The sequence below is a fragment of the Cheilinus undulatus genome, linkage group 14 (genome assembly GCF_018320785.1).
Source record: "Cheilinus undulatus linkage group 14, ASM1832078v1, whole genome shotgun sequence".
NCBI classification, from domain to species: Eukaryota; Metazoa; Chordata; class Actinopteri; order Labriformes; family Labridae; genus Cheilinus; species Cheilinus undulatus.
In genome coordinates this window covers 38225473-38252917 of record NC_054878.1, presented here as the reverse complement: position 1 = coordinate 38252917, position 27445 = coordinate 38225473, and the positions used below count along the sequence as shown (strand labels likewise).

General features: G+C 38.4%; 2 protein-coding genes across 3 annotated transcripts; one reads left to right on the top strand and one right to left on the bottom strand.

The window, feature by feature from the left end:
* The first annotated feature begins 49 nt into the window (after window positions 1-49).
* pcmt (protein-L-isoaspartate (D-aspartate) O-methyltransferase) lies at window positions 50-13382 on the top strand. 2 transcript variants are annotated; one of them, XM_041805024.1, is made up of 8 exons: window positions 50-371; window positions 4912-5016; window positions 5117-5148; window positions 5946-6050; window positions 6226-6346; window positions 8511-8596; window positions 8828-9054; window positions 12489-13382. In XM_041805024.1, the coding sequence occupies exons 1-7, from the start codon at window positions 191-193 to the stop codon at window positions 9005-9007; spliced, it is 810 nt and encodes a 269-aa protein (XP_041660958.1). In that variant the 5' UTR covers window positions 50-190; the 3' UTR covers window positions 9008-9054; window positions 12489-13382. The 2 variants fall into 2 exon arrangements, with proteins under 2 accessions (XP_041660958.1, XP_041660956.1); XM_041805022.1 differs by having other exon boundaries at window positions 53-371; window positions 8828-8997.
* A 3193-nt stretch (window positions 13383-16575) lies between these two features.
* lrp11 (low density lipoprotein receptor-related protein 11) lies at window positions 16576-27190 on the bottom strand. Its single transcript, XM_041804775.1, has 9 exons — window positions 26343-27190; window positions 22780-22937; window positions 21690-21831; window positions 21374-21499; window positions 21038-21241; window positions 17887-18054; window positions 17759-17815; window positions 17580-17672; window positions 16576-17475 (listed from the first exon to the last, which is right to left on the bottom strand). Exons 1-9 carry the CDS (start codon window positions 26899-26901, stop codon window positions 17321-17323), a joined length of 1662 nt encoding a protein of 553 aa, XP_041660709.1. The 5' UTR covers window positions 26902-27190; the 3' UTR covers window positions 16576-17320.
* Between the last annotated feature and the right edge of the window lie 255 nt (window positions 27191-27445).

The following is a 27445-nucleotide window of genomic DNA, read 5'->3' as shown; positions in this document are numbered from 1 at the left end:
TTAGCGGCCAACGTCTATGTTACTGCGGCAAATCTGATTATCCACTTAAAGACTAAAGTGGCTTTTTGACAGTGTAATAACCATTGGCTTATGCTTGTGCTTAAAAGACACATTATTTCATAACATGACAAATTTTTTAATTGAGGCCAAACGTTAGAGAGGCCTCCCTGCTGCAGTAAAATCATTTTGGATGCCTGGTGACGTATCCGCCGCTCCGCCGTCTGTTCTGGAGGTTGTCAGCTTCCTCGGCAAAACAGTTGGCGCAGGCGCGGCACTGACAGCTGCTGTCTACTTACTCCGCAAAGTCTGCTTAATAATGGCCTGGAAATCTGGAGGAGCCAACCACGCAGAGCTTGTCAACAACCTCCGCAGTAAGTAAGAATGTTTTCTTCAAGGCGGCTGCATCGTCAGGTCGTCCGATAACGGTTTACTTTGGACTGAATGCTGGCGTTAGCACAGGAGCCGTTGCTAGCTAGCTGGTTGCTAAGCTATGTAGTATGTTGTTGTTGACCTAGCGTTACCTCTCTCCACCCCTTTCCCAAAGCACGTTTACGCCGTCGGAACAGATGCATGCTCCATTTGTTGTATAAAAATAAATGAACAAAAACAGCCTAAAATACCTCTCTCTTGCGCTCGTGCTCCAATAATATGTGCTGCTTCAGTTTTGTGTTACGGTAACTTAGCCTGCTAGCTCTATGTGCGTCATTTGGTACGTTGTAGCTAGCGTTAGCATCGCTGCTAAGAGCCCTGCCCACATTCATTGATAGCTATCTGCAAACCATTCTTCTTACTTTTAAGTGAATGACACGGACAGCTGTGAATGTGAGTTTACTGTGCATTTGTTGGCGTGTGATTGAAAACAGCAGCCTGTTGTGTCACAGCTGCTGCTGGTTGTTAATTCAGACGATAGTGTCTGCTTAAAAAGGGCAATGACTCAGTGAACTACCTCAGGAGACTTGTTTTCAGGTACTAAGTCCACAGTGATCAGTGCCATCCATGCCGCATTGTTTATTCTGCCATCAGACGGTGGTGCATTTTAATGTTGAGAGGGGAACTCAGGCCACAGAAGCCATGATCTGACATGCAGTGCTCCCAGACTGTGTGATGATACCTGCAGACTAGAGTGAGAGTCCACTCTTGATGAAAAAATATCTCTCAGGGCTATTTATATTCAGTGCAACAGCATTGCTAACTGATATTTTAGCTGCAAGCTTTTTGCTGAAAGCTGTAGAGTTTGGAGATTATGCCCAGTCATGCTTCATTTGGATCAATCAAAAGCACAGTTTTCTTACTTTTTGCAGAGGGATATGGCTTTCAAAGTCTGTTTATTATGAAATATTTTTGCAAATATGTATGGTGGAATTAAGTTCTATCCAGGGGTATTAAATGGCATTCCTTTGTTGGCAAAGATCTGAAATACACGATATTAACATACTTGATGTGCAAAAACTAGTTATACTTTTTGATCAAAAAGCCTTTTGATCTAACTTTAGGAACTAATCTAGGGATTCACCAAAACCACTTTTTGCAAACCAAGTACAAGAGAATCTTGTGCAATACATTTTTTGTGGTTGTATCTTTTATTGATTTGTAATTTTGTGTACATGTGGATTATTGTTGCTATTGTTCTATTTATTACTTATGACTTGTTATATGGCAGCTTATTGTGTGCAGCACTTGGGAGTCCCAAGCTAAATTTTCCTAAGGGGACAACAAAGTGTACTGTATCGTATTGAAATACTTACATCCAGGTGCTCATTGATACCGAGTCCAAATGTGATTACCTAGAAATAAATACTAAAATGGCTTGGCTTGTGTAGGGATTTTCTAGTGGACTGACTACTTAAAGCACCTTCTACATTGTAGGTCACACTTAAGCTGGCCACACAATTTTAAGCAAGACTTAGGCATAGATATTATGATTCTACTCTTTTTCTGCTCCCAACAGAATACCCTCAACAACCAATGAGAGTGAGCAGACTAGAAAGCATCACCAGCCACATATTGCAAACCTAAACACAGCTATATCCTCATCTCAGCCAAGATTTCAGTCTGATTATTTTCTTTTTTTACTTTTGCTGCTACTGTAACACATATCAGAACAGCCAGTTGAGGATTTTGATCATCCTCCATGTTTGTTTTTCTAAAGAAGTCTTCACTTTGAAATTTATTATTACAAATGGCAAATTTGTGGTCTTAAATTCTAGTTAGTTGTCTAGTGTAGTGGTTTTTAACCTTTTTTTTGCACAAGGCTCACCTAAGATCAAGCCAAAATCTCAAGACATACATATCCATATAAAATATCCTCTTTCAAATGTGTTGCAGTTACACATAAATAGTATGCCCAGAGGAACACAATTAAAAACACACCGGTCTAGTGTATGTCCAGAGAATGAATATGAAAGGTGGCCATCAGTGTTAACTAATCCATCAATGTGTGGCTGTAGGAATTGGGGATAAAACCTTATGATTATGGCACTGAAAGTGTAACTAAACCCTCAGACCACTGTTTTTCATCTGAGTGATATATATTGGCAAGAGCAAGTGGTGATGAATAATTAAGGTCCAACTCTCAACATTTGAGAGCAAAGTTTTAAATCTAGCATTTTATGTAGGAAATGTGCACAATGACTGCCATCTACATATTGAAACCTGGCTACTGCAGCTGATTTTTTCTGTTGGCTGAGCTGGTACCATCTGACATCATCAGACACTTTAGAACTGCCACCCATATTAATGTTTAACACAGTGCTTTAAGTAAGCTGTTTCATTTAAATGTATTCAGGCGTGTCAGATATAGCCTACTTAATGTGCATTTTTGAATATCCATGGTAGATGCACTAAAGCTGAAACTTTGGGGTTTAATTACACTTTAAAATGATATCAAAATTTTGTCATTTCTATCAGATGTTCCCCACCCATCCTCTTGACAGTTTATCACTGTGTAGTTTGCAGTCTGCTCTTTTTTGTCATCCTCATTCATGTTAAAAGATAACCAAACTGCAGACATGGCTCTTAACTTTTCCTTCTATCTTAGATAATGAGAGGCTGACATTATGCTATATAATGATACTGAGTACAGTATCAGCAAACATTTATTAGCACAAGAACTGCTTGTACAAGTACTGGGTGGGTCTAATAACACCACCGATTTTGTCTTTGAATCCCAAAGCAGTTTTTGAAGCACCAGTTAAAACAGTCAAATATTCTTTTGCCTTTTCTTCTTGAAGTGGTCATTCATTTGATTCCCTTTTCTGCAAAAAATGAACTCTTTATTGAAGACTTACCCATTTGGACAATGAATGACTTAAATTTAACCCCCAGTCTGCATAAGCTGGAGTGAAGCAGGTCACACTCAGTATGCATGCTAATTCATGGCTTTTTGTATTGTTTGTGCCTTCGTGATGGGTTCTCAGGACTGCTCAGTGCTGGCAGTAATAGCTCAACCAGTTGCATCTGTGTTAAACCTCGAATGCATCATTCATTTTCTAAAATTCAAAACATAGACATGCATTGTAGGATTGTGAAACGATCCTCAAAAATGAAAATTAAGAGGCTGTGTTGAGTTGGATTTTATTTCATTCAGCTTGAGATGATGATTTTGAATTCTGAGAACAGTTGTGAATTGAGAAAAAAGATTCAAATCTGCAGGCATTTCCATTTCAGGAGTCAGTGGTAGGTGTCCATCTGGCAGCCTGTATGGGTTATTTGTAACATATCCTAAAGCAGCACATAGCTCTGAGGGTGAGCAGAGTCGGTAATGAGAGCAGCGCCGGCTGTTGTTGGCTCTTCCTGCCTTTGGCACCAGCTGCTAAAGAACCTGTTGGGACGGATTATTCTGAAGACACTAACACTTCTATGGGCAGGTTTTTTTTTTTTTTTTTTTTTTACTGACTTCCACATCAATCCTATAAACACTGTCAGTTTGACCTCAGATAAGTCCGTCCATGTTGGTAAAACAGATGTTTCAGTTCTTGCCTGTATTCTTCTCTTTTTTGACAGCCTAATTAATTCATTATGAAGATCTTGCATATATCTATAACAAACAAACATTTTTACAAGTGTCTTGCAAGACATGATTGCGGTATTTCTGTACTTCTTTTTGTTCTTTCAATTAATACAGGCTAAACACTATTTCATTGTCCATAAGGATTGTGTACATTTTCTAGAGAACTATTAAAAATATACAAAGAGCATACATGAGTATATTTCTCAAAAATGACAGTTCTCTTGTTACAATATTTTCCACATGCTCCCTGCAAAACAAATTAGATTTTTATAGTTTATTTCTAATTGAATTCTTATGCACCATTTCTGTATAATGTATATGGGGATATTGTCAGTTCTTAAAACATTGTAAAAAAATGTGTTAAGGTTAGCCTTTTTGATTCAGTGGACTGAATATGTGAAAAATGAGTGTACATCTTTCAATTCTTTCCTTCTTTTTGCTTCTTTTGCCTCTGTTTTGTGTGTAATGTTGGCATCAAGAAATATCTCACAATTAGAAAAATAAATTGTTAAGTAAAAAAGATTGAATGACCATATCAGATAGGCAAAAAAGGCATTCAATTTAACATTTTTGCCCTATGGAAGTCAGGCTCACTGTTTCAGAAAATCCTCATAATATGGCAATGCACTCAGATGTTTTAAAGGGCTTTATAACAGCTCTGTTTGCCTACAATCTCTCAAGGTATGTGCTGTCAAACCCCACACCACAACGTAGCAATTTATGATTATGTAATGCATAATATCCTTTAGTTAACTCCGTCCTTTCATTTGTCTTTTCTCCTCCTCTTTCATGTATCTCTCTGTGCATCTACTGAAGCATTATATAATATATTCCTGCTCTTTTTTTGTACTCGTTCATGTTTCCATAACACGCAGTGACACACTCTCTTTTTGCGTCCACAGAAAATGGTATTATTAAGTCTGACAAGGTCTACGAAGTCATGCTGGCCACAGACCGAGCTCATTTCTCTAGGAATAATCCCTACATGGACTCTCCACAGTCAATAGGTAACGTCTGCTCATGTTACTAATACACGGTCTAAATACAGTCTGTTATCAGAGGAGGGAGCTAACTAAGTATGTGCTTCTTTTCTTTTTGTACTTAAAGGATATCAAGCTACCATCAGCGCTCCACACATGGTATGACTATCACACACTCTTAGATGTTTCTGCATCCAGGGAATAGTAAAGCTGGCTCTCACTTGGTGATAGGTAGATTACAAAGAAAAGCAATCTGAAGATGTAAATGAAGTTTACTTGTAAAAATCATATTGAAACTACATCTGATACTTTAGTAGATTACAACAGCAGGTAACCAGAACTTTCATTCTTTTGTCATAGGTTTGCAAGTTAGTGTCTCTAAATCTTGGTAGTTTTTACAAAGAGTAAATGAACTTTTAATGTTAAAAGACACAGAAAGAGATAAGCACTCACAGCTTGTTGCTCTGTGGTGATTCATCAATGTGGATCAAAGTTTCATTATAAATTGAAAATAATTGTCTTTAAATTAAAAAAATGTTAAATGTCTGGTAGAATTTAGTAATAAAGCTTTAGATTGTTTTCTGTTTTTTTTTTTTTTTGGTAATTTTGATCTGAATATAGCCTAATAATCAGTTTTATGAAATGGATCCTGGATATTAACTCATTTTTAAAGCTGGCCTCTGAATTTTGTCAAACCTTATGTAGTGGAGGAGATTAATGACAAATAAAACGTACCTTAAATCCAATCAAATTTGCATGTCAGTACACTTATTGATAGCCGCACACTTTTTACCTTGGTGAAATAATTGATGTCATATCTTATTGGGGTCAAACAAGGAATTTACACTCTTTAGCTGGATGTACTGTGTCATAGTCAGCATTGGATACATTAGATAGTATTAATGCAAACAGATATGAAGTAATGCACTTTCTTTGTCGACGTCCACTCCACGCAGCATGCCTACGCCCTGGAGCTTCTACACGACCAGCTGTACGAAGGAGCCAAAGCTCTGGATGTTGGATCGGGGAGTGGAATCCTTTCAGTTTGCTTTGCACGAATGGTGAGATTCTCATGATGATGAACAAAAACGGATTATTTCCAGTGGCATAATGACTGATTGGACTGATTTGATTTATTAGCTTGTTGACCAAAATGAGATGAAAGACTTGTGCAATGTTCTGATATTCACATCTGAACTGAGCATCAGCTTTTTTTCCTCCCTCTGTGTTTTACAGGTAGGTCCTAAAGGGAAAGTTGTAGGCATTGATCACATCAAAGAGCTGGTAGATGACTCTGTAACCAATGTGAAGAAAGATGATCCCAGTCTTATAACATCGGGTAGAATCAAGCTATTAGGTAAGATATCATGTACACAGCCTTTAAAAATGATTTACCCCCTTGAGTGTTTTACCCTTTAATTGATTTCATAAATCAATATTGGTCCATATTACTTGGCTCTTTTGCCCCAAAAATCCCTTTAATGTCAAGTGAAAACAGATTCCTAATTGAGACCTACCCACACAGACTCAGTGCTGTGATTGTAGCCAAAGGTACATCCACTAAATACTGACTTTAAGGGGGTCAACATATATGCAGCACTTATTTTACATCGTACATTTTTCTTAAATTGACATTACTTTGTTGGAATCTGTTTTTACTTTGACATTAAAACAGATTTTTTGTCAGAAAAGTCAAATTATAGCAACCGTTGTATATTTTTCAAATCCATACAAAGGTAACACATCCAAGAGGGTAAATATTTTTAATAGGCACTGTATTTCAAATATTTTTTGAATATATCAAAATAGAAGAAACGTTTGACTCATGTGTTCCTTAAAGGGATATTTTTTAAGTTGGGTTGTATAAGGTACTTGGTATGGTTTTATTAACCACAAGAGATTTCAGTCTGCCTTTCCCCTTTAAAGAGAGAGGGCTCTTCAGTGCTTCCCACACACAGAAAACACCTGGATTGGTCATCTAAATGTCTTTACTGCTACCCAACTTTATTTTCTAACCATTTTTTCTTTCTTGTTTTAACCAGTATGCCCCTCTCTTGCTTAAGGGTCCACATCTCACGTTAAGAATAATGGTTTGAATGCTAAAATTTCTCATCAGCTTCTTGCTGCTGTATCATCCTGTAATCCTGCACTCTAGAATGGTGGTTGAGATATGCTACCTTACTAACAATAAGCCTTAACATATGCTGCTCACCTCCCATAAATACAGTTTGGGATACATTCTGAAACATCTTGAAAGGCAGGTGATGTTATTTTATTATCTTTGTACAGCATACTACTGATGAATACTCTCAATGGAGCAGAATCACGAGGAAACGGCAGAATAAGGCAGGGCAGGATGGCCATCCCTACTCCTAAGTACAGTCATCCTGTGGGAAACACTGCTCTGAGTACCAGCAAAACATATGGGCTATACAGTGCTACAGATGGCTACAGTTTCTCCATGTATTTGTCATGTTTTGACTTAAAATTCACTTCATTATGTGGAGCAACTGTACCCTTAATTGCACTATATAGCTTAGCTTACTTGCTGATACTCCTAACGTTCTGTCCTTAAAGGAAAAATAAGACTGAACTACTATTACCAAGTACTGTATACAACCCAACTTAAAAATACAGAAATACCCCTTTAAAAATGATAGTGTTAAGCTCTGTCTTTAGTCTTTGGAGTTTATTTTTAGCAGGGAGCGAAACACATAAGAAGTGGCTCACTGGACTGTGTAGTGCAACACTAAATAATTAAGTAGCAAGTTCCAACTTTCACCTTCGCTGCAGGAGGCTGGCAGTGTTGTTCCCACATGGTGGTTAATAAAAAGAGACAGTCAACTGACATGCTGTCTGTGTATTTTAAGATTTAATAAAACAAAAGATGCATTTTACGCTGTTTTGACAGATTGTTCGCGTGGGAGGGAAAACAAAGCTGTTTGTGTCTGGTCCAATGTTTCTCCTTTGTGATCTCTGCTTTCATGTGCATTGTGCTTCTGGTGTGTTATTTGCCGGCTTCCTCCCACAAATCCAAAACATGCTCCATTAGGTTAATTAGTGACTCTAAATTGCCCGTAGATGTAAGTGTTGTCTGTTTGTCTCTGTGCAAACACTGTGGTTGACTGGCAGCCATACCAGGGTGTACCCCTCTCGTTCAGCTCCAGCTGCCTGCATCTCCAAAAGTGACAATCTCTAGATGCCATCCTTTATTCCCAACATCTTACTGATAAAGTATCAAAACAGTGTGACAAAATGACAGTTGAATATTTTGTTGTCAGCAGCAGCATGTGTTTGTAACATTTCTTAGGCTCAATAATCAGTCAAAAAAACCATTAGTAGATCATCAGAGACGTCTAACCCTGATGACCTTGATCAAGGCCAACTTCCGAACCACATCAGTCTAATAAGCGGTTCTTTAAACTACAAGCGATGTTGCAGATTTCTGATTCCTTATAAGAAGAAGGCATTTATAATGGAAAAATTGCAATAGTGGGACCTAAACTTTGTTTGTTTTTTAGTTGGAGATGGGCGACTTGGCCACCCTGAGGAAGCACCATATGATGCCATTCATGTTGGCGCAGCAGCACCCACTGTTCCGCAAGCTGTGAGTGTCCGAACACGTTATGAGCTCCTGATTAAGGTCACATCGTCTCCATTCATTTCCAAAAACAGTACACTCTAAAAAAAAAAAGGAATTATTTAATGCAATTTTATGTCTCCAACTCAATTAAAGTAGCAATGCTGGAATGTGTTTGTATAACCATCCCACAGAATGCCTGTCCTTTGTATCACCACGATTCTCTACATTTTATTTTCTCTCTCTCTCTCCTCCAAGTTGCTGGACCAGTTGAAGCCCGGTGGCAGGCTCATTCTGCCCGTTGGCCCCGCGGGGGGAAATCAAATGCTTGAGCAGTATGACAAGTTGGAGGACGGTACCACCAAAATGAAGCAATTGATGGGGGTGATTTATGTGCCTTTAACAGACAGAGACAAGCAGTGGTCCAGGTGGAAGTGACTTCCTTCTCCCCCTCCTCCCCCTATCTCCTTCTCACAGTGGCAAAGGTGAAATGGTTTGGCTTGGAGCAGGCAATGGATCACAAGGGGCTGCATTTTGCTGCTTGTTGACATTTGTTGCTTCTTCCATACCATACCAAAAAGCTGCATGTTTCCTCCATCTTTTTTAACTCCATAATTCCAATTTGGTTCAATAAAACCTGCCTGACTACTAAAATTTGTAGTAGTTGTTGAACCTAAAAACACAAGAAACTGACATAGCAGCTTTATTTAGTTTTTTGAGAGCATGACTACTCTTAGTTTTGATTCTCATAATACATTAAAATTCTATGGAAGCAACAAGAGGAAAATGAAAGAAAATTGTTAATCCATTCAAGTTCACTAAAAGATCTCCTTTAGTTCTTTAACTGTGAAAAGATGAGGGGATTGTGGGAGGAAAAATATAAATGCTCCAGTAGCCCATTACAATTCAGCAACAGTTCCATAACAATGTTCTACGAACATTCGGCCTTATTCATTAGCATCTTCAATGGCATGATATTGGTGTTTCAGTGTACTGTTTCTCATTGCATCGCAGAGAAGGCACATGCCAAATCATGCAGATGAAGTGAGTAGTGCACTTGTACACACATTAATTGCACTTCCACAGAACTCTTAAGGCCTTTGCACACTGAGTCAGTTTTTTTCATCCAAATTTTTCACGTCACATTTGAGCTCATGTTAGTCAAATCAGGATTTAACGCTGAAATTTTCAGCCATCATTTTTTCCCACATCAGTCCTGGTCATTTAGATGGTAACTGAAGATTCAAATCAGCGCCCACTCCTTCTTTCTCACTGGCTTGCCCCCTTCCCCTCTCTCTCTTTCTCACACTTAACCCTCTCTTTAAACACAGTGATTTGTCGGTGTATTATGTAGTTGCCAACCATGTAAATATAACAGTACAAAAATTAAAACGTTGTTCTCCATCCCTCCAACTTGGCACAGCGCTATGAGGCATGAGCTGGTGCTGTATGAGGCTCTCTGTCAGAATGGGTGGATTCAGAAGGATTCTTAAGGAGTAACAGAGCCACAGGCTCACAGTATGAAACAATTTCACACATTCTACAAATTTTCACAGTGAAGGGAAATAAAAACCCTTTGCTTACAGTGTTCAAGGTTCTGGTGTGTGATGTTTTTTGGGTTACAGATCGAAAAATATGCATCTGAAAATATCAGACCCAGTGTGTAAAAACATTTAGATGTCGTTTATACAATACATAATGGAGATCTATATCTGATGTGGGCATGCTGATACCAAAGGGTTAATCCTTAATGCAGTTTGATGTCTGATAGCTCAGACTGCATACTAAATTAGTCTGGGATGCCTTCATCCTGATTGGATTGGTTGTGTAGAAGTAACACATACTGGCATGCATTACTGTCAGCTGACATGAGCTGCTATATTCTGCGAGTAAACAAAAAACATGGCTTTAATTGTCTGCCCAGACTTGCTCAGAGTGATGGGATTTAGGGCTGGGCAATTAATTGAGATTTAGATTAAACTGCAGTATGTCCTACTACAATGTTCAAATCGCAGATGGTGCAGTGTTTTTTTTTTTAATTACCTGAAATGTGTTTCAAAATACCAGTGTTGTTTTTTACCACAGAGATATGCTCCACACCAGTGGTTCTCAACTGGTCGAGACTCAAGACCCACCAACGACTCCTCAGTGAGAAACTGCAACCAAATTTCAGATATTTTTCAACCAATCCGATAATTTAATGAAAACTTGTACAGTTTGGAACCTATGCAGTACAAAACATATGATCGAGGAAAGAGGACATAACAAGCATCTTTTATAAGAGTTTCACTGACTTTTAAGGAAAGTTTTTGTTTCCTGGAAATCATTCAAAAAGGGCTCCACGACCCACTTTTGGGTCCTGGCCCACCCATTGAGCCACAGTTTCAAATTTTTTAGGATAGTTTCCAAAAAATCTTACTCTCCTTGATTTTTTTATATGTTAAAAAGGAGGAAGACATAAAATCATCATTTCCTTCAATACAATAATTCATATTTAATTTGAAGCGAGTCAGAATTCTAACAATTAGATATTTAAAAAAAAAATGGTCAGCCTTAGTTTAATCTAAATATTGTGTTCGATATAATATAGAAGGGAATATAACTTGTTTGCTGGAAAATACATAAGATGAAGAACTTCAAAGCAATCACGTTGAATCAAAATCAAAATTTTGGGGGAAAAAAATCTCAATTACATTATTTTCCCAAATGGGAATTATGGCCTTTTTTTTTTAGAGATTCATATATTTTTGGTTAAGCTCAGTAATAAGAGCCGATCTTACGACTCCCACCTGTCTTCATTTGGTACCATTTTGCCTTTTTTAAATCTTTAAATGACAACAAAATTACAAAAAGAGGAACTGTCTCTCAAACAGGAGCCATCCCCCATCATGAGCTGAGCATCTTGATCTGAATTTTCATGTCAGTCACACCAGTATCCTTCAAGATTTATTTGCTAAAAAGGTTATCACATTGTCCTTAAGACGCACTATATGTTAATGACATAATAATGGATAAATGCTGGATAAAAAGCTTTTCTAGTCTCTTGGCTCCTGTCTAATTTGTCCCTTTTCAATCTTATTGCCAGCAGCTGAACAGTACACAGTAGGAAGACCAAACTAGGGTATGAAAAACACAGAAATGATTTAAGTTATGAAAACACATTCACCCCACACACCAGGTGTGCACAAAAAGCATTCATTTTTCAGACCTTAATGCCTTTTGATCCAGGCTGTAAATATGTCAATATCTGCTGTAAAACTCTGTGTTTTAACATAAGGGTGTGTATGTAACTTCCAGCTTCAAGTGGGCTAAAGGAACTGCAGTTTTTCACTTGTGCATTGACCTCATTTTTCAATCACCAAGGCTGCATCTACCAAGACGTGCTACCTTGTTAGACAGGTAAACTAGGAACAGGTGCAGGCTCATAAAAGCAGAAAAATCCCACCTGAAACCCACTTTTTTCAGCGACAAGATAAAGAAAAGCTCAGCAGTTCTGAAAATCCCTACAAAAGATGGCTCCAATCCATGACTACCTTGATGCCCATGTTGGTTAAATGTTAAGCGGTACTTGCTTGATGATCCTCTTGGGGAACAAAGCAAAACAAAACCGCTTGTCAGGTGCCAGGAAGACAGGCTGCTGTCTCCTAGGGTTTAGAAGTAACAATGTAGATCAGATCAACAGATTTATTTTTCATTTGCCTCTCAGTGCTTTCACAAAACCATGACTATTCTGTTTAGTTTTCTGTTCTTTAAGACGTAGACAAAAACCAATAACTATTAGGATTTAACTGTGAGAATGCATCCCTTTCTTCACATTCTGCACGTTATTTTCTAACTTTGTTTTTTTTTTTTGCATGACAGAAGCATGGAGATGCTGCTCTGTTCTCTCTCCTAACATTTCACCCCTGTCTCCTCACAGGGATGAACTTTGAAGAGGAAGACAGTGCATAACTCATCTTTAAGTTTGAAGCTGGAGAAAACTCGGATGGTGTCAGACAACTCATCTTGGCATTTCAACACAAAAAAACATGCTCTTTTTTTGTTTTAAGTCTAACGACGGACTCGAGTATCATATTGAAGATGGCCCAGAGGGGCTAGGAGGAAAGACTGCTTGAAGCTCAGCACAGAAATCTATTTTTTTTTCTTTCCAGGCCTGCATCCTTTTGTTTGTGTATTAATTTTAACTGCTGGATTTTAATTTTTGTGGTTTTATCATCTGAATTACAATCAATCATTTTTACAGTATTACATTTCAGCAGCATCAGTGCTGAAAGTGTGATGACAGCGGGACTACGACGAGAAAACTTTGATTCACCTAGCTACAGCGTGTGTGTGTGTGCGTGTGTGCGGATCATCTAACTGTAGACTAACATAGGAGCTTTTCCCCTGCCAGCAGTATTAGAATCACACACACGGGCTGATCTAACCCACAAATCTCGTCTGATGTGCAGCACTCTCACATCATTACACACACACAAATAAAGAGGAGGATCCTACTGAACATACTCCAAAGAGAGCACCAACACACGCTCGCACATAAACAGGGCTGTGCTTCTCACCTGGTGACGTGTTGCTTTCTGCAGCTGATTGGTTCTCCATCAACAATTAACGCAGGCTCTTCAGGTGGCCGATGCTCTATGAGATCGTCACTGCTTTGCCAAAATAAACTCCAACAGTACAAAGCAAAATGAATGTCTGTTTTCTTGCAGTCAAAAAAAAAAAAAAGCACATTTTATTTTGGATGATGGATGATATTTGGCTTTCACTGTTTCTGGAACTCATTATGAAAAAAATAAAGAGATGCTTATGTTTTTGTCTGCTTTTTATTATTGATTCTAGCCTTCAGTTTGTAGATTTTATTATGTCTTTTCAGGCAGGGCTGTAACCAGCTCAAATATGATGTCTGTGCATACAAAATTCATGACTGACAATATAAAAAATTTTTTTAAAAAGTGCTACGGGGTGCAGATGGCCTAGTTGTTAGGTTTTATGCCCCATGTACGCGGGTGGCCTGGGTTCAAGTCCAGCCTGCGGCTCCTTTCCCACATGTCTCTCCCCCACTCTCTTATTCCTGTTTCAACTGTCCACTGTTCTCTCTGAGTAAAAGCATAAAAAGTTTTAAAAACTCAGTACTCCACATACCTGTAGACTGTTTCACACTGTATCAAGTTAATTCTTACGGTGGCCCTGAAGGTCAAATATACAAACACTCAATGAGTTGATATGAACATTCCACGTAATGCAGAAAAATATATTAAATTGAATATAAAATAATTTCACAAAAGCATATATGTATATATCTTGAAAGATTGAAACACTCAGGGGTTTGGTGATTCATGAAATACTTTTACACTGTTGTTCCATGAAATATTTTGATTTTACACTGAATAATTTTGTTTTGTAAAATGCTTTACAATTCATGTTTTTTTTTGTTTCATGGAGTATTCAAATGAAAAATATTTCACAAAATTTTAAAAAATGAATTTTTAAGAAACCTTAAAAAATGAATACATTTTAAAATATTTTGTGATTTTCTTTTAGGTTTTATTTTATTTATTTTTTTTATGTTTTGTGACATTTTTGTTGTTGCTGAAAAATGTACTTCATGAAATATTTTTACATAACACTTGAAATGCAATTTAAAAAACAGGAAAAAATACCGGAATTTAGTGAAACTTAAGTTTCATGAAATTATATTTTCAAGAAACTTAAAATATCTAACAAAATGTAAGTTTTAAAAAAAAATTGTATTTATTTTTAGATTTTGACAAATTTATGCTTTTCATGAAATACACTTTATTGCCAAAAGTATTCACTCACCTATCCAAATAACCGAAATCAGGTGTTCCAGTCACCTCCATGTCTACAGGTTTATAAAATCAAGCACCTAGGCATGCAGACTGTTTCTACAAACATTCGTGAAAGAATGGGTCGCTCTCAGGAGCTCAGTGAATTCCAGCGAGGTACTGTGATAGGATGCCACCTTTGCAACAAGTCCAGTAGTGAAATTTCCTCGCTCCTAAATATTCCACAGTCTTCTGTCAGTGGTATTATAAAAAAATGGAAGCGCTTTGGAACGACAGCAACTCAGCCACGAAGTGTTAGGCCACGTAAAATGATGGAGCGCGGTCAGCGGATGCTGAGGTGCATAGTGCGCAGAGGTTTCTTTCTGCAGTCAGTTGCTATAGACCTCCAAACTTCATGTGGCCTTCAGGTTAGCTCAAGAGCAGTGTGTAGAGAGCTTCATGGAATGGGTTTCCATGGCTGAGCAGCTGCATCCAAGCCATACATCACCAAGTGCAATGCAAAGCGTCGGATGCAGTGGTGTAAAGCACGCCACCACTGGACTCTAGAGCAGTGGAGACAAGTTCTCTGGAGTGACGAATCCCGCTTCTCCATCTGGCAATCTGATGGACCAGTCTGGGTTTGGCGGTTGCCAGGAAAACAGTACTTGTCTGACTGCATTGTGCCAAGTGTAAAGTTTGGTGGAGGGGGGATTATGGTGTGGGCTTGCTTTTCAGGAGTTGGACTTGGCCCCTTACTTCCAGTGAAAGGAACTCTGAATGTTTCAGCATACCAAGAGATTTTGGACAATTCCATGCTCCCAACTTTGTGGGAACAGTTTGGGGATGGTCCCCTCCTGTTCCAACATGACTGTGCACCAGTGCACAAAGCAAGGTCCATAAAGACATGGATGAGAGAGTTTGGTGTGGATGAACTTAACTGGCCTGCACAGAGTCCTGACCTCAACCTGATAGAACCCTTTTGGGATGGATTAGAGCAGAAACTGAGAGCCAGGCTTTTTGTCAAACATCAGTGTGTGACCTCACAAATGTGCTTCTGGAAGAATGGTCAAAAATTCCCATAAACACACTCCTAAACGTTGTGGAAAGCCTTCCCAGAAGAGTTGAAGCTGTTATAGCTGCAAAGGGTGGACCGATGTCATATTAAACCCTGTGAATTAAGAATGGGATGTCACTTAAGTTGATATGCAAGTCAAGGCAGGTGAGCGAATACTTTTGGCAATATAATGTATGTACATCATGGAATATTTTTTACAATTTATATTATTTTTTGACATTTCATGTTACCAACTACTTTAGTTTCATTAAATATCTTTTTTTTTTGTAAAAAATATTCTGTGCCTTTTAAAATATTTTTGCATTTGAGTGATTACTTTTCCATTTAATGAATTACATTAATTTTTTAAATATTTAATTAAAGCCTTTGTTTTTTTTTTACCTTTCATTATATCAATTATCAATATATTTGACATTTTCTATTTTCACTGAGAAATATTTTTGTGTTATCTATAATAATTTTCTCAAATTCTACTTAATATTTTTGCATTTTTTAACTATTATTTTTTGAGGAATGTTTTGCATTGTATTGAATATCTTTGCATTTCATATTTTATTTTTGAATGGCTTTTTTTACCCAAAAGTTGACATTTTGTAATTTTTTGATTTTCATGAAAAACCTGATCAGAAATATCTTGTGATTCATATCTTTAGTATCTTTAATGTGTTTTGAAATTTAATATCTTTTAATACAATATTTTTGTTTCGTAAAACATTTTTCTATTCCATTTATCATATATTTGGTTTGTGAAATGTTTTTGCATTTCATTAACTCTCATCTCATTAAATATTTTTATATCATTAGATATCTATATATTTTATGATTTTTCGAAAATCTTTTCATTTTGTACTGTATGATTGCATTCGATTAAACATTTTTCTTTTAGACATGTTTGTGCAATTGACATTTCGGGCCACCATATAGGCTGACGCAGAAGAATTAAAAACAAAGTGGAAGCTTTTAAATTAGGAGGATATAAATAGAATCAGAAGCATTATTTTTAAAGCGTATTTTTTCCTATATTCTCACATTCCCAAGACATCAAAGAGTAAATAATTTCACTGTTGCTGGGAGATGTAATTTTATAGATTAAATGATGCACATTTTTGGGAATACTCTCAGCACACCACTCTTGTTTTCTGGTATATAATAAACTTTATTGTCACATAAAAGACATCACTTTAAGGGAATACATTTGCGCAATAAAATACATACTCCACATAAATTTGCTTTTAAAGAAAAATATGCAGCAAAAAGTAGACAAGAATATAATTTGTTATGGCTTCAAACAATTGCAATAATTTTAAGTACTTTTTTGTTAGTTCCTAATGATAAAATAATAAAAGTGCACTATAACAGGCACCCAGATTGTGTTTTAATATGTCATTTGGGTGAAATGTGCAGCATAAATATGGCACATTAGTGTCACCCAGTGGCAAAAATATGGCATAATATTGTGCAGGAATAATGATGAGAATATATTATGACAGAATAAAATGATACCAACATAACCAGTGTTTAGTAGGCTACAGGAGATAGAAGAGACTCAACACCATATGCATCCAAGAAGTCAATAAGGGAATTAAACAGTCATCTGTAAGTTTAAACTTTTACATTCTGATTTTCTTAAGACAAGAAAAACAAATTCACAAGGATCTGAATATGAGTGATCGGCTCTGAAGGCAGCGTCTATCAGCAGCAAAGAGGTTTCCATGTGAGGATGTTCAGAAATGTTGATGACAGCAGAAAGTTGGATATTTCCAACATAGAGTGGGGATGAATTAGAGAAACAGGCAGCCAGATATTCAGAGTGCAAATTCAAAAAAAGTCCCAGCTCCATTGACTTAACCCGTGGTTTTTCACTTGTATTTGCTGCTTGCTCCTGATTGGCTACAGGTACATGCCATTAATGAGGTAATCTGACTCCTCCGTGGTCAGCGGTCGGGCTTTCTTCAGCTTGTGACGGACGAGTCTGAGTCGACAGCCGATCATAAGAAGAAGGAGAGCTGTGATGATTATACCGAGAGCCAGAGGAAGGATCGCACCTACGGGAGGAAACGGGTTAAAAAAAGAAAAACACAACTTACAGCAGAATATATGACTGAAAAAATAAAGGGCCAAGAAAGAAAAGTCTCACGTTTGCTCTTACCTGATTCTGGTACTGGATGCCCTCCCATTACTGGGTATGGTTTTGAGATGGGGACGTCATTGTCTGGCTGCTTTTGTGAGACTTTTGGAGCAACTAAAAAAAAAATACATAATTTAAATGACATATACAACAGTGTACCTGTTACTAGTCTGATGCACAGAAATATCCTCCAACTTTACCTATCTCAGTCTGTTTGGTGACGGGAGGAGCCACAGTTGCTGGTTTAAAAGCCGGGCCTGAACAATAAATATGACGAATTAGAAAAATTGTAGCAATTACAAAACAAATAGACAAAAAAGAGACTCACTTTTCTGTATACATTCAGTGACACAGTCAGACTCCTGGAGGAAGTTGTTATGGTTGCCCTGGCAGCCACCGTACAGGAAGTGTTTGCATTCCCCTGCATTTTTGTCGTAGTACCAGCGAGGGAAGTTTCCTTTACAGGGTCCAACAACTGGAGTGGCAGCACATGGATCTACAGAGAGTCAGAAACCATTAGCTTCTGGTTTACCTGTTTATATATCAAAGGGGCCTAATTTTGGAGTGAATAGTTTACACGATAAGTTAAATTCACCAATATTTTGGTGCTGGTTTGGCTCAGTGCAGCTTCTACCCAACTTTCTCCTTCCTGTATTACTTAAGTTGTCCTTCAATAAAAAAAATACCCCCCCCCCAGTGTCAGCTGAGGAAAAAGATCCATGCATAAACCTGTGCTCTTGCTCTACAAATCTGGGGGCACAGCTTCCATAATCCATGCCCACTGATTTCTAATTGACTGCTGGTTTGCCATCTGTGGCTATGGTTTCACAGACTGAAAGCATGGATTTTGAGAGGTTTTATTTCCTTAGAGAACAGGGAATGGAAGTAACAATGTTGGAAATTTTGTTTAGCGTACTTTGATGCCCACCAAAGACCTCTGAGTGTAACTATGTTGTAAAAATAGTGCTGTTACATCCCCCTCCAAAGACCATATACTTAATTTATTGCTGTTAATACTGCAAGAAATTCACAGCACACGTTCTTCTTGGCATCTTTGTTTTTCTTTTTACTTGCCCTTATTTTTTATTGTAACTCCTTCTACAAAAATCAACAGAGAAATTACAAAATTCAGAACAATGTTTAACTTATTCAGGACGTCAACACCATGATTTCCCATGCTCAGATCATTCATCATTTCAGAAATATTCGGAATTTTGTGCCCAGTGGAGAAATGAATGGAAAAATTCCTTTCACTTTTCACAACTTTGCCTTACCTCATTCAAACCCATATAACTCATTCATACATCACAGAGAAACTCCATTCAGTATTTAACATATTTTCAACACAATAGGATTTTACAGTGTGATTCAATATTTTTATTATCATCAAACTTTTTTCAAAGTTAACTCACTTTTTCAGTCCTTTAAAGCATTAGTGCTCTAATGCTCTTGCCAAAGAGCATTAGAGGTGTTGCGCTGGCTTTTCCACAATGTATTCATCATCTTTCATGGATGGATCCGACTGACATACAGTACTTCAGGTGCAGGATAAGCAGTTTAGTGCCAGCCTTTACAAAATATGTTCAGCTTGTTTCACTGATTCCATTATTATACATGTTCAGAAGCAGCATTAGCAGTAAAGTGTTACTGTGTTTAGTATGCAGCTTCAAAGCACAGTTTCTTCAGAAATTGTATTAATCTAAAAATCCTAGTTACATTTTCAGACTTTGTGAAGGTGGTTGGGACTAACAGAGTAAACTATCGAGTTTGAAAGATGGCAACAATCAAAGTAGACATAATATTGCTCAATATAGAAGAGAAAAGACTTTATCGACCCTTCAATTAGAAAATGAAGGCTCAAGACTTATGAGACATTAATACCAGAGAACACAGGTCAGGGTATTTTTTGGTGGAGTTCATTCACTTCTCTTTCCTAAACAATAAAGTATCAGCTTAGCTTGCCAAGCTTTTAGACATGGAACTCAGCGTTCATGAAATGAAGAAAAGACTCCTGAGAAGGCTCCTCACCCGTGTAATACCTGTGGTAAAACACTGATGGGGGAAGAAGCCCCTTTGGTCGCTCTCAGCCTGATTCAGGGATCAGATGGCAGAGGGAGACAGAGGCGCTTTGTTCCAGCAGGGACAGAGATGCTTTCCCAGGGAACTGCAGAGTGGCCCTGTGGCTCTGGCAGCATTTTCAGCTCAGTAGGCTGTGACTCAGTGGCTACCTACAGGGGCTCCATCTGCCTCTACGTCCAAATACACACTAAAAACCTCTCTGCCCCCTTACAAAGAGTTACTGGACTAATGACACAGTGAGTGAGTTAACATGCAGTTTGAAAAAATAAAATAAAAATAAAATTATCGTGTAAGACTGATGAGAACTTGACTTTTAAGGTCCATGTAAACATGCTAGTCTGACTAAAATATTACAGAAGCTGGACTAACATGCCAAAATGATGCACTGTTGCATGTGTTAGGCCTGTACTCAAAAAATCAACGTGACAATATATCATTACGTGGATCTGACTGATATTTGTGTAAATATGGATGTTACAAAATCGATGTGGCTGTAAAGGCTGTGACAGTAATTTAAAGGACACATTTACTATGGTGCAGTTAAAGGGATACTTCAACATTTTGGCAGATTCGTCCATTGCCATAATCCCTATAGTCTTAGTAATAGGTTCGTTACCTTCAGTTGTCGATGCAAGCTGTTTTTAGATCGGCTGCTGCCGAGTTCGGACCTGCTGTGCCAACTCAATGTAAGCAGATGGTATTCCGGCTTTCCCTCATCAAACTCATCAAATACACAATCCTACAACTCCAAAACGCTCTCGTGGACAAGTTGTGACCTGCACATTCACCACGCTATGAAATAATCATTGAACATTATGAGACGGAGATGTTTTAAAGCTAAATGCAAGGCCGGAACTATACTCCAGGCATGGCTGCTGCACTGTGTCACTCCGCCCAGTGGTTTACTCAAGAAATAGTTCGGAGTATTTGCTTTATGCGTCGTTATGTTACATAATTATACCTTATTATTTCATAGCGTGGTGAAAATACAGGTCACAAGTTGTCCACGAGAGCGTTTTGGAGTTGGAAAAATTTTTTCCTCAACTTCTAAATGGGATCAGGAAATCACGAGCCTTGAAATGTAAAACATACTGTAGCTGATAATGGAGGCTTCAAGCTGCCACTAAAGTGTGAGTCACGCTATTTAATCCCCATTTGTTGTTTCATTACAGAAACTCTGGTGCCAGATGTTGTGTGCATGCTCCACACTTTGACCTGGAAGTCAAACCTTATAAATCATAACCATGGCAGAAGTAGCATTGTATTCTGCTTTTGGATATTACCAAAATCTAGAAGAAATAGCTATTAGAGGCATCAAGTTCATGAAATCCTTCTCTAGTCAAACAAATCCCCCATAACAGACTGTGCAAATACAGCTTCAAACATAAACACAACATTACCTTGACTGGCTGCAGCCTCCTGTTGACTAGGACTCTGTGGAGGAGTGGCCTTGCTCCTGTCCTGAGGTGGTACAACGCTCTCTACGGTCTTTTTGGACCCAGTCTGAGTCATGGAGACGTCTTCAGATTCCTGAGTCTGTGCTACAGGCCGATGAGGGCTTGATTGATCAGCAGTGTGGGTCACTGACTTTCTGCTGCTGTCAACTAAAGACAGCAAAGGAAATTAACAGAAGAAGGGGAGAGTGACATGTTTTGTGTTTTTCTTTCTCACTGCAGTTCCTTTGACATATTCTGATAAAAGAGACAAAAACAGACTCTGGGACAAAACTGTCTTACAGTTTGGGCAGAAGTCTTCATCAGAGCGGTCAGGACAGTGCTGCTTCCCATCACAGGCGAAGGTGATGTCAATGCAGCAACCATCATCACACTTGAACTGGTAATTTGAACAGTGACCTGTACACACTGTGGGCATACAAAGGGAAAACTAGAGGTTCACAAACAGCTACAACAAACGCTTAATGTGAGGTAAAAAGAAGTGGCTGTATTTCTTACATGGAGAAACATGTCTTAAATAATAACCCTTAACAATAGACCTCAAAAGACCTCAACAAAAAACACAACAAAGATGAAGTGTTTTAAAGGGCCTCATCACCTTCTGCTTGATGTTTTGGTGCCAGTACAGTAACAGAGACATTGTCAGAGCTCTTCTGACCCGCTGTGTCAGTCACAGTCATCTGGAAGGTGTAGACGCCCTCCTGCAGACCACTGACCTTCAGCAGCCCCGGATGGGTTGCCTTAAACACATAGACACAGAAAGATAAGCAAAAGTCCTGTATAGGGAAGCACAATATTGGATTGTTGCTGATAACCAATTGGATTGTGCTGTTAATCACCTCGTTTGACATCTATGCTCTGGCAGTGTTTACAGCGTGTACACATACATAATAAATCTTTCTAGTTATCTGCTTTGCTTTTGTAGGTCATACAGAGGCAGCAGTAGTGATTTCAGTCTGTTTCATAATCAGCTTAAACCTTTAAACAGGAGCTTTAGTTGATGATTTTGTTTAAACTGCTTTCTGTTACTTTTCTCTCTTAGTATCTGTTAAAGCACTTTAAAAACTATATAAACAATATTGCAGAAAATCTCTTGCATATAAACTGATGTTTAATGGCACATCTTGAAGCCATTCAGCACCAGCAAGACGTCTAAAAATGCCTTGTGTCCGTAGAATTACTATCAGCCTGTTACTAAGTTTTTCTCCTTAACATAATGAAAAAAGTAGAAAGTAAACTAATAATTTAACATCAATTATTACAGTCAAAATAGTATTTATAGAAGAGGACATATTGTTCAAGTTTCTCCACATGTTGTCTCTAAACCGGCAACAGAAGGCAGGCTGAGTATCGCTGTTGTGCAGGTTTAATGATTTCTTATCTCTGTTGGTACAGCAAGGTTTTATAGAGCTGTGGCCACAAGCCTCCCTGCTGACTAAACTCAAACAAGTAATCCAATGCTGATGTTTGTGAGGGCCATCAGTGACTATTCACACTGAGAATTCAAATGTTAGAAGCATCTGGTCCCTGAAAGGAGAGAACAATAGAGCCTTCCCTGTCTGTTCTCTGTATTCAGTCTGTGCTTCCTCCATTGTTTGTTTTCAGTCTAAAATCTATGCAGTCATTTTACCTAAAGAGGTTCAGGTTGTTAGCCTTCAATGACTAGACTACATGCAGTGAACACTGACCTTCATATTGATGGCTGTGTCACCCCTGATGAGGGTCCATTCATAGTGGCTAATGCCGTGGTCGTCCACACTGTCCCGTCCATCGAGGACGGCCCAGTCTGTGGGCAGCTGGATCACCACGTCCTGTCCAGCATCACTTCGGGGAGGCTCATCCACTTCTGAACGAACACACAGAAACACAACATTAACATAAGCATTAAAACTTCCATGTTGACCTTTTTTAACAGCTGAACACATCGATTTTTGGTTTATTCTGCAGCTGCAAACTTTAACAAGTACTCTATCTGTGCTTAAGTGTTAAGTATTGTCTTTCCATAACTTCAGGCCCCCTCTTGGCTTTTTTTCAGGCTGTAAATAAAAGTGCCAGTGTGACATTTGGCCAAAATGAATTTGGCATAAAAAGACTTAGTTTTTATTATTTCTTTACAGAAAAATGCAACAGGATATACACACATAGACAGAAATGCTGGTAGCCTTCTGTTAAAGAAAAAAAAATCCCACAGTGGTCACTGGAATAACTTCAAACGAATTAAAGTAATGATAGATTTTTAAGAAATTACTTAAAGTTAATTAATGGAAATCCGACATTGCTTTTTATTGTGGTTCAACAGAATAATAAAAAAAACAAACTAATGAAACTGGTGTGAGTGAAATTGATGGTACCCCTAGAAAATATTGAAAACAATTCGACGATAGGGACAAGTGTGTCCTGTACAGGAAGCACAGGTGTCTGTCTTTAAACCTGTAATCAGTCAGTCTGCCTATTTAAAAGATGAAAAGAAGTCACTGTGCTGTTTGGTATCATGGTGTGTACCACATTGAACATGGACCACAGAAAGCTAAGGAGACAGTTGTCCCAGGAGATTAGAAAAAAAAAAATATAGACAAGCATGTTAAAGGTAAAGGCACTAAGACCATCTCCAAGCAGTTTGATGTTCCTCTGACTACAGTTGCACATTTTATTCAGAAGTTTAAGGCTCTAGGAACTGTAGCCCACCTCCCTGGACCTGGCTGCAAGAGGCAAATTGATGACAAATTAAAGAGACAGATGATACCAATGGTTATCATTGAGCCCAGAACAACTTCCAAAGAGATTAGAGGTGAACTCCAAGGTCAAGAATATCAGTGTCAGAACGTTCCATCCATCGCTGTTTGGGCCAAAGTGGACTTAATGAAAGACAACCAAGGAAGACTTCACTGTTGAAAGCAAAGCCAGACTGAAATTTGCCTAAATACATATTGACAAGCCACAAAGCTTCTGGTGAGAATGTCCTTTTGGACAAATGGGACAAAACTGGAGCTTTTTGGCAAGTCACATCAGCTCTATGTTCACATAAAGGAGGCTTGGTGATGAGGCTGCTTTGCTGCATCTGGCACAGAGTGTCTTGAATATGTACAGGGTACAATTAAATCTCGAGACTATCAAGGCATTCTGGAGCGAAATATTCTTACCAGTGTCAGAAAGCTTGATCTCAGTCGCAGGTCATGGGTCCTCCAACAGGATAATGATCCAAAACACAGAGCTTAAAACACCCACGAATGGCTACGAACAAAACACTGGACTATTTTGAATGGCCTTCCATGAGCCCTGATCTAAATCCTATTGAACATCTGCAGAAGGAGTTGAAACGTGGAGAAGGCACCTTTCAAACCTGGGACAACTGAAGCAGTTTGCTCATGAGGAATGGGCCAAAAAAAAAAACAACCCGTGGACAGGTGCAGAAGTCTCACTGCAAGAGAAATTGCTTGTATGCAGTAATTACTTCAAAAGTTTGTGCAACAAAATATTAAGTTATGGGTAACATCAGTTTTGTCCAGGCCATCAGTTTGTTTTCTAAAATGATTCTATTGGACCACAATTCAAAAGCAATGTCTGATTTTATCAGTTAATTTTAAGTACATTTTTATTTATTATTACTTTTGTCAGTTTCAAGTTATTTCAGTGACCACTGTAGGCTTTTCCTTCTTTACTAGAAGGGTACCAACATTCTTGTCCACATGTGTAAACCACTTATTGCCATTCAGCTAAAAAATATCTAGATATGATTTTTGTTCCACATTGTCCAACTGAATATCAAGTTTTTTTTGCACTATTATTTATTTTGGTGTCAGTTAATTTCCTTGTTGTTTTCTATGCATTTTATGGTATTTCAAGTTGGTTCATACCTCTGATTATCTTCTCAAGAAAACTGCGATGAACTCAGATGTCTTCATTTATCTTAGCTTACACTATTATCATACTGACTTAATAACAGAGGGTTAAAAATCCAGTAATATTTTTGTTTTGATGGTACTAATAATCTACGACCCTAAAATAAACAGGAGACTATCCTAACAACACCTGCTGCTGGTCACAGCACACAGCTCTTAATTTATGTGCCTGGAACTCTGAAAGTGAATCATTTACCCACCCAGCCTGGTTTATCACCTTGTCGAGTGGCCTGTTGTGCATGTGTTTCATGTGGAGTGCTGTAATGAACCTTAAGTTAAAGTACAGATAGCAAACATTGTATACGTTGTATAATTTTAGGGAATTTTTTTGAACATTTTCAAATATTTTAATGGAAATTTTGTGGGGTATGTTTGTTTATTTTGGAGGGGAAAAGTTGCTTACATTTTTTTTGTGCATATTCAGGGGAAATCTATTAAGATGTTTGGGGGAATTTGGACATTTTCAGGTATTTTCATGGAAAAAATAAAGAAAAAGAAATTTGTAATTTACATAATTTGATAAGAAAAATTAGGGGGAATTTACCAGGGTTGGAATTTAACTTTTTTGTCTACCTAGTTGATGGGCTTTTTCTTTCCGTGCACCAACATTGTGGAACAGTCCACAGGCAGGCATTTTCCATTGATGTATTTAAAGCAAAGCTGATGACCCAGCGATTTACTGTTGCACATGATTCCTGGATTGTTTGTCTGTTTCTCTGATGTCCTTTTTAATAGTTTTAGTATGTTTCTGTTTTAATTCTTTTCATTCTGTGTACAGCACTTTGACTGAAAGGGCATTATAAATCAAATGTATCATTATTGTTATTATTACCTCTTTCAATGATTGAAATCATTTCAAGCCCCCCAACAAAAGACCAGTTGGCTGACATATCCAGAAACAGAACTTTCAGGAGATTTGCAGGCACTTTTCATGCTCAAATCTACTTCCTGTTCAGAGACAAGGCTGTGCTTTTAACTTGTCAGGTCTTACTTATGCAAAATAAATGCGGGAAACTAAAAATGCATAAAAAAAAGCTCAGGTCTCAGGAGGTTAATGACATTTTTGACAGTTTTTTGGTCAACTGCATTAGAAGAATCAATATAACTAAGATGTATTTCTCATGATTCTTATTTGTTTAAGTACATTGTATGCTTGTCCATATAATGTACTTTGCAACCAGGCAGAACTACGCCTTAAGCATGTTTATATTTTTGATGACCAAAGAATTTTTTTAAATCATACTCCAATTTGGTTATTTTATTGCACTGTTCAAAATAGCTGTAAGGTAAAGGAAACCATGTGTGCCTATTACAAACACCAGCTACATAAATAATGTGCAAGCATGTCCCACCTTGCGCATCCTCCTCCTCGGGGTGTCCCTCTGGCTTCCTGGGTGAAGCAGGGAGGGGTCCCAGCGTCGTGTTGACAGTCCGGGTGTATGTACTGAAGCCTTGCTGTGGAGCGAAGGAGCAGACATTTTTGTTCCTGTAGGTGCAGTTAAACAGGTAGCAGCTCAGACTATCCCCGGTCTGCCTCTGGTCTTCCTGGACCACAGCCACGGTGCAGTGCGGCTGGGAGCAGCAGGCGTGCAGACAGTCCCTCCAGGTGTACACCCTGTCCGGAGCTAGCAGGAAGGTGGCCCCCTGCTCGATGGAGGCCCTGGTCTTGATGATGCGCTCCTCCTCGGCGTTGAAGTCGCCCACACAGGAGTCACTCACTTCACCTGCCCTGTACGCCTGATCCTGCTGGAGCTGCTTGCGGAATTCTTCCAAGAGTTCCTCCACCCCGGATATTTTGGATTTCAGGTCCGATATGGGCAAAGAGCGAGAGTGGGTGCGTTGAACTGCGGCTAACAGAACAACACAGGCGAGCAGCAGCAGCAGCAGCCTGGGATGCTGAGGAAGAGCCATGTTGTTCACGCAGTTAAACGGCGTCTCCCTCTGCCTCTGGCGGTTCTCCGACACATGAGGGTCCCCAAAGCAAATAATATTACTTCTAAATGAATTTTAACTCTGTGAAACCATAATAAACACGATATTTACATTTATCATTCAAAAATCACGAGCGGAGGAGCAACGGTTTGTCCTCTGACGATGCTGGAAATCCGTCGTTGTCATGGTGAGGGGGAGGTGGCCGCGAGACCAGAACGTTGGCTGCTCAGCAGAAACCGCTGACGTCACAGTGATGCTAAAACATGACGAGTAGAAAGCTACACCTGTCGCTCTGTCTTTACCTGTCCCTCCCTCTGGTGTTTATTTAGGCTGAATGCTGTGTTTGAGAACAGTTTTACAATTTTAGAGCACTTATCCTGTTTTCTTTTTTTTAATCTGTCAACGTATTTTCATTGTACAACATTTACTCCAAAAAGGTTTGGGATGCAAATGTAAATAAAACAGAACGCAGTGGTTTGCAAAACTCATAATGCTGTATTTTATTCGCAATAGAACAGAAACA

Coding starts and splice junctions, on each gene's coding strand:
- pcmt (XM_041805022.1), top strand. CDS start 191: ATGCCTGGTGACGTATCCGCCGCTCCGCCGTCTGTTCTGGAGGTTGTC. Junction 372..4,911: donor GCTTGTCAACAACCTCCGCA/GTAAGTAAGAAT, acceptor TTGCGTCCACAG/AAAATGGTATTATTAAGTCT. Junction 8,597..8,827: donor CACCCACTGTTCCGCAAGCT/GTGAGTGTCCGA, acceptor CTCTCCTCCAAG/TTGCTGGACCAGTTGAAGCC.
- lrp11 (XM_041804775.1), bottom strand. CDS start 26,901: ATGGCTCTTCCTCAGCATCCCAGGCTGCTGCTGCTGCTGCTCGCCTGT. Junction 17,816..17,886: donor CACTGAATGTATACAGAAAA/GTGAGTCTCTTT, acceptor TTTATTGTTCAG/GCCCGGCTTTTAAACCAGCA. Junction 17,476..17,579: donor GCATCCAGTACCAGAATCAG/GTAAGAGCAAAC, acceptor TTCCTCCCGTAG/GTGCGATCCTTCCTCTGGCT.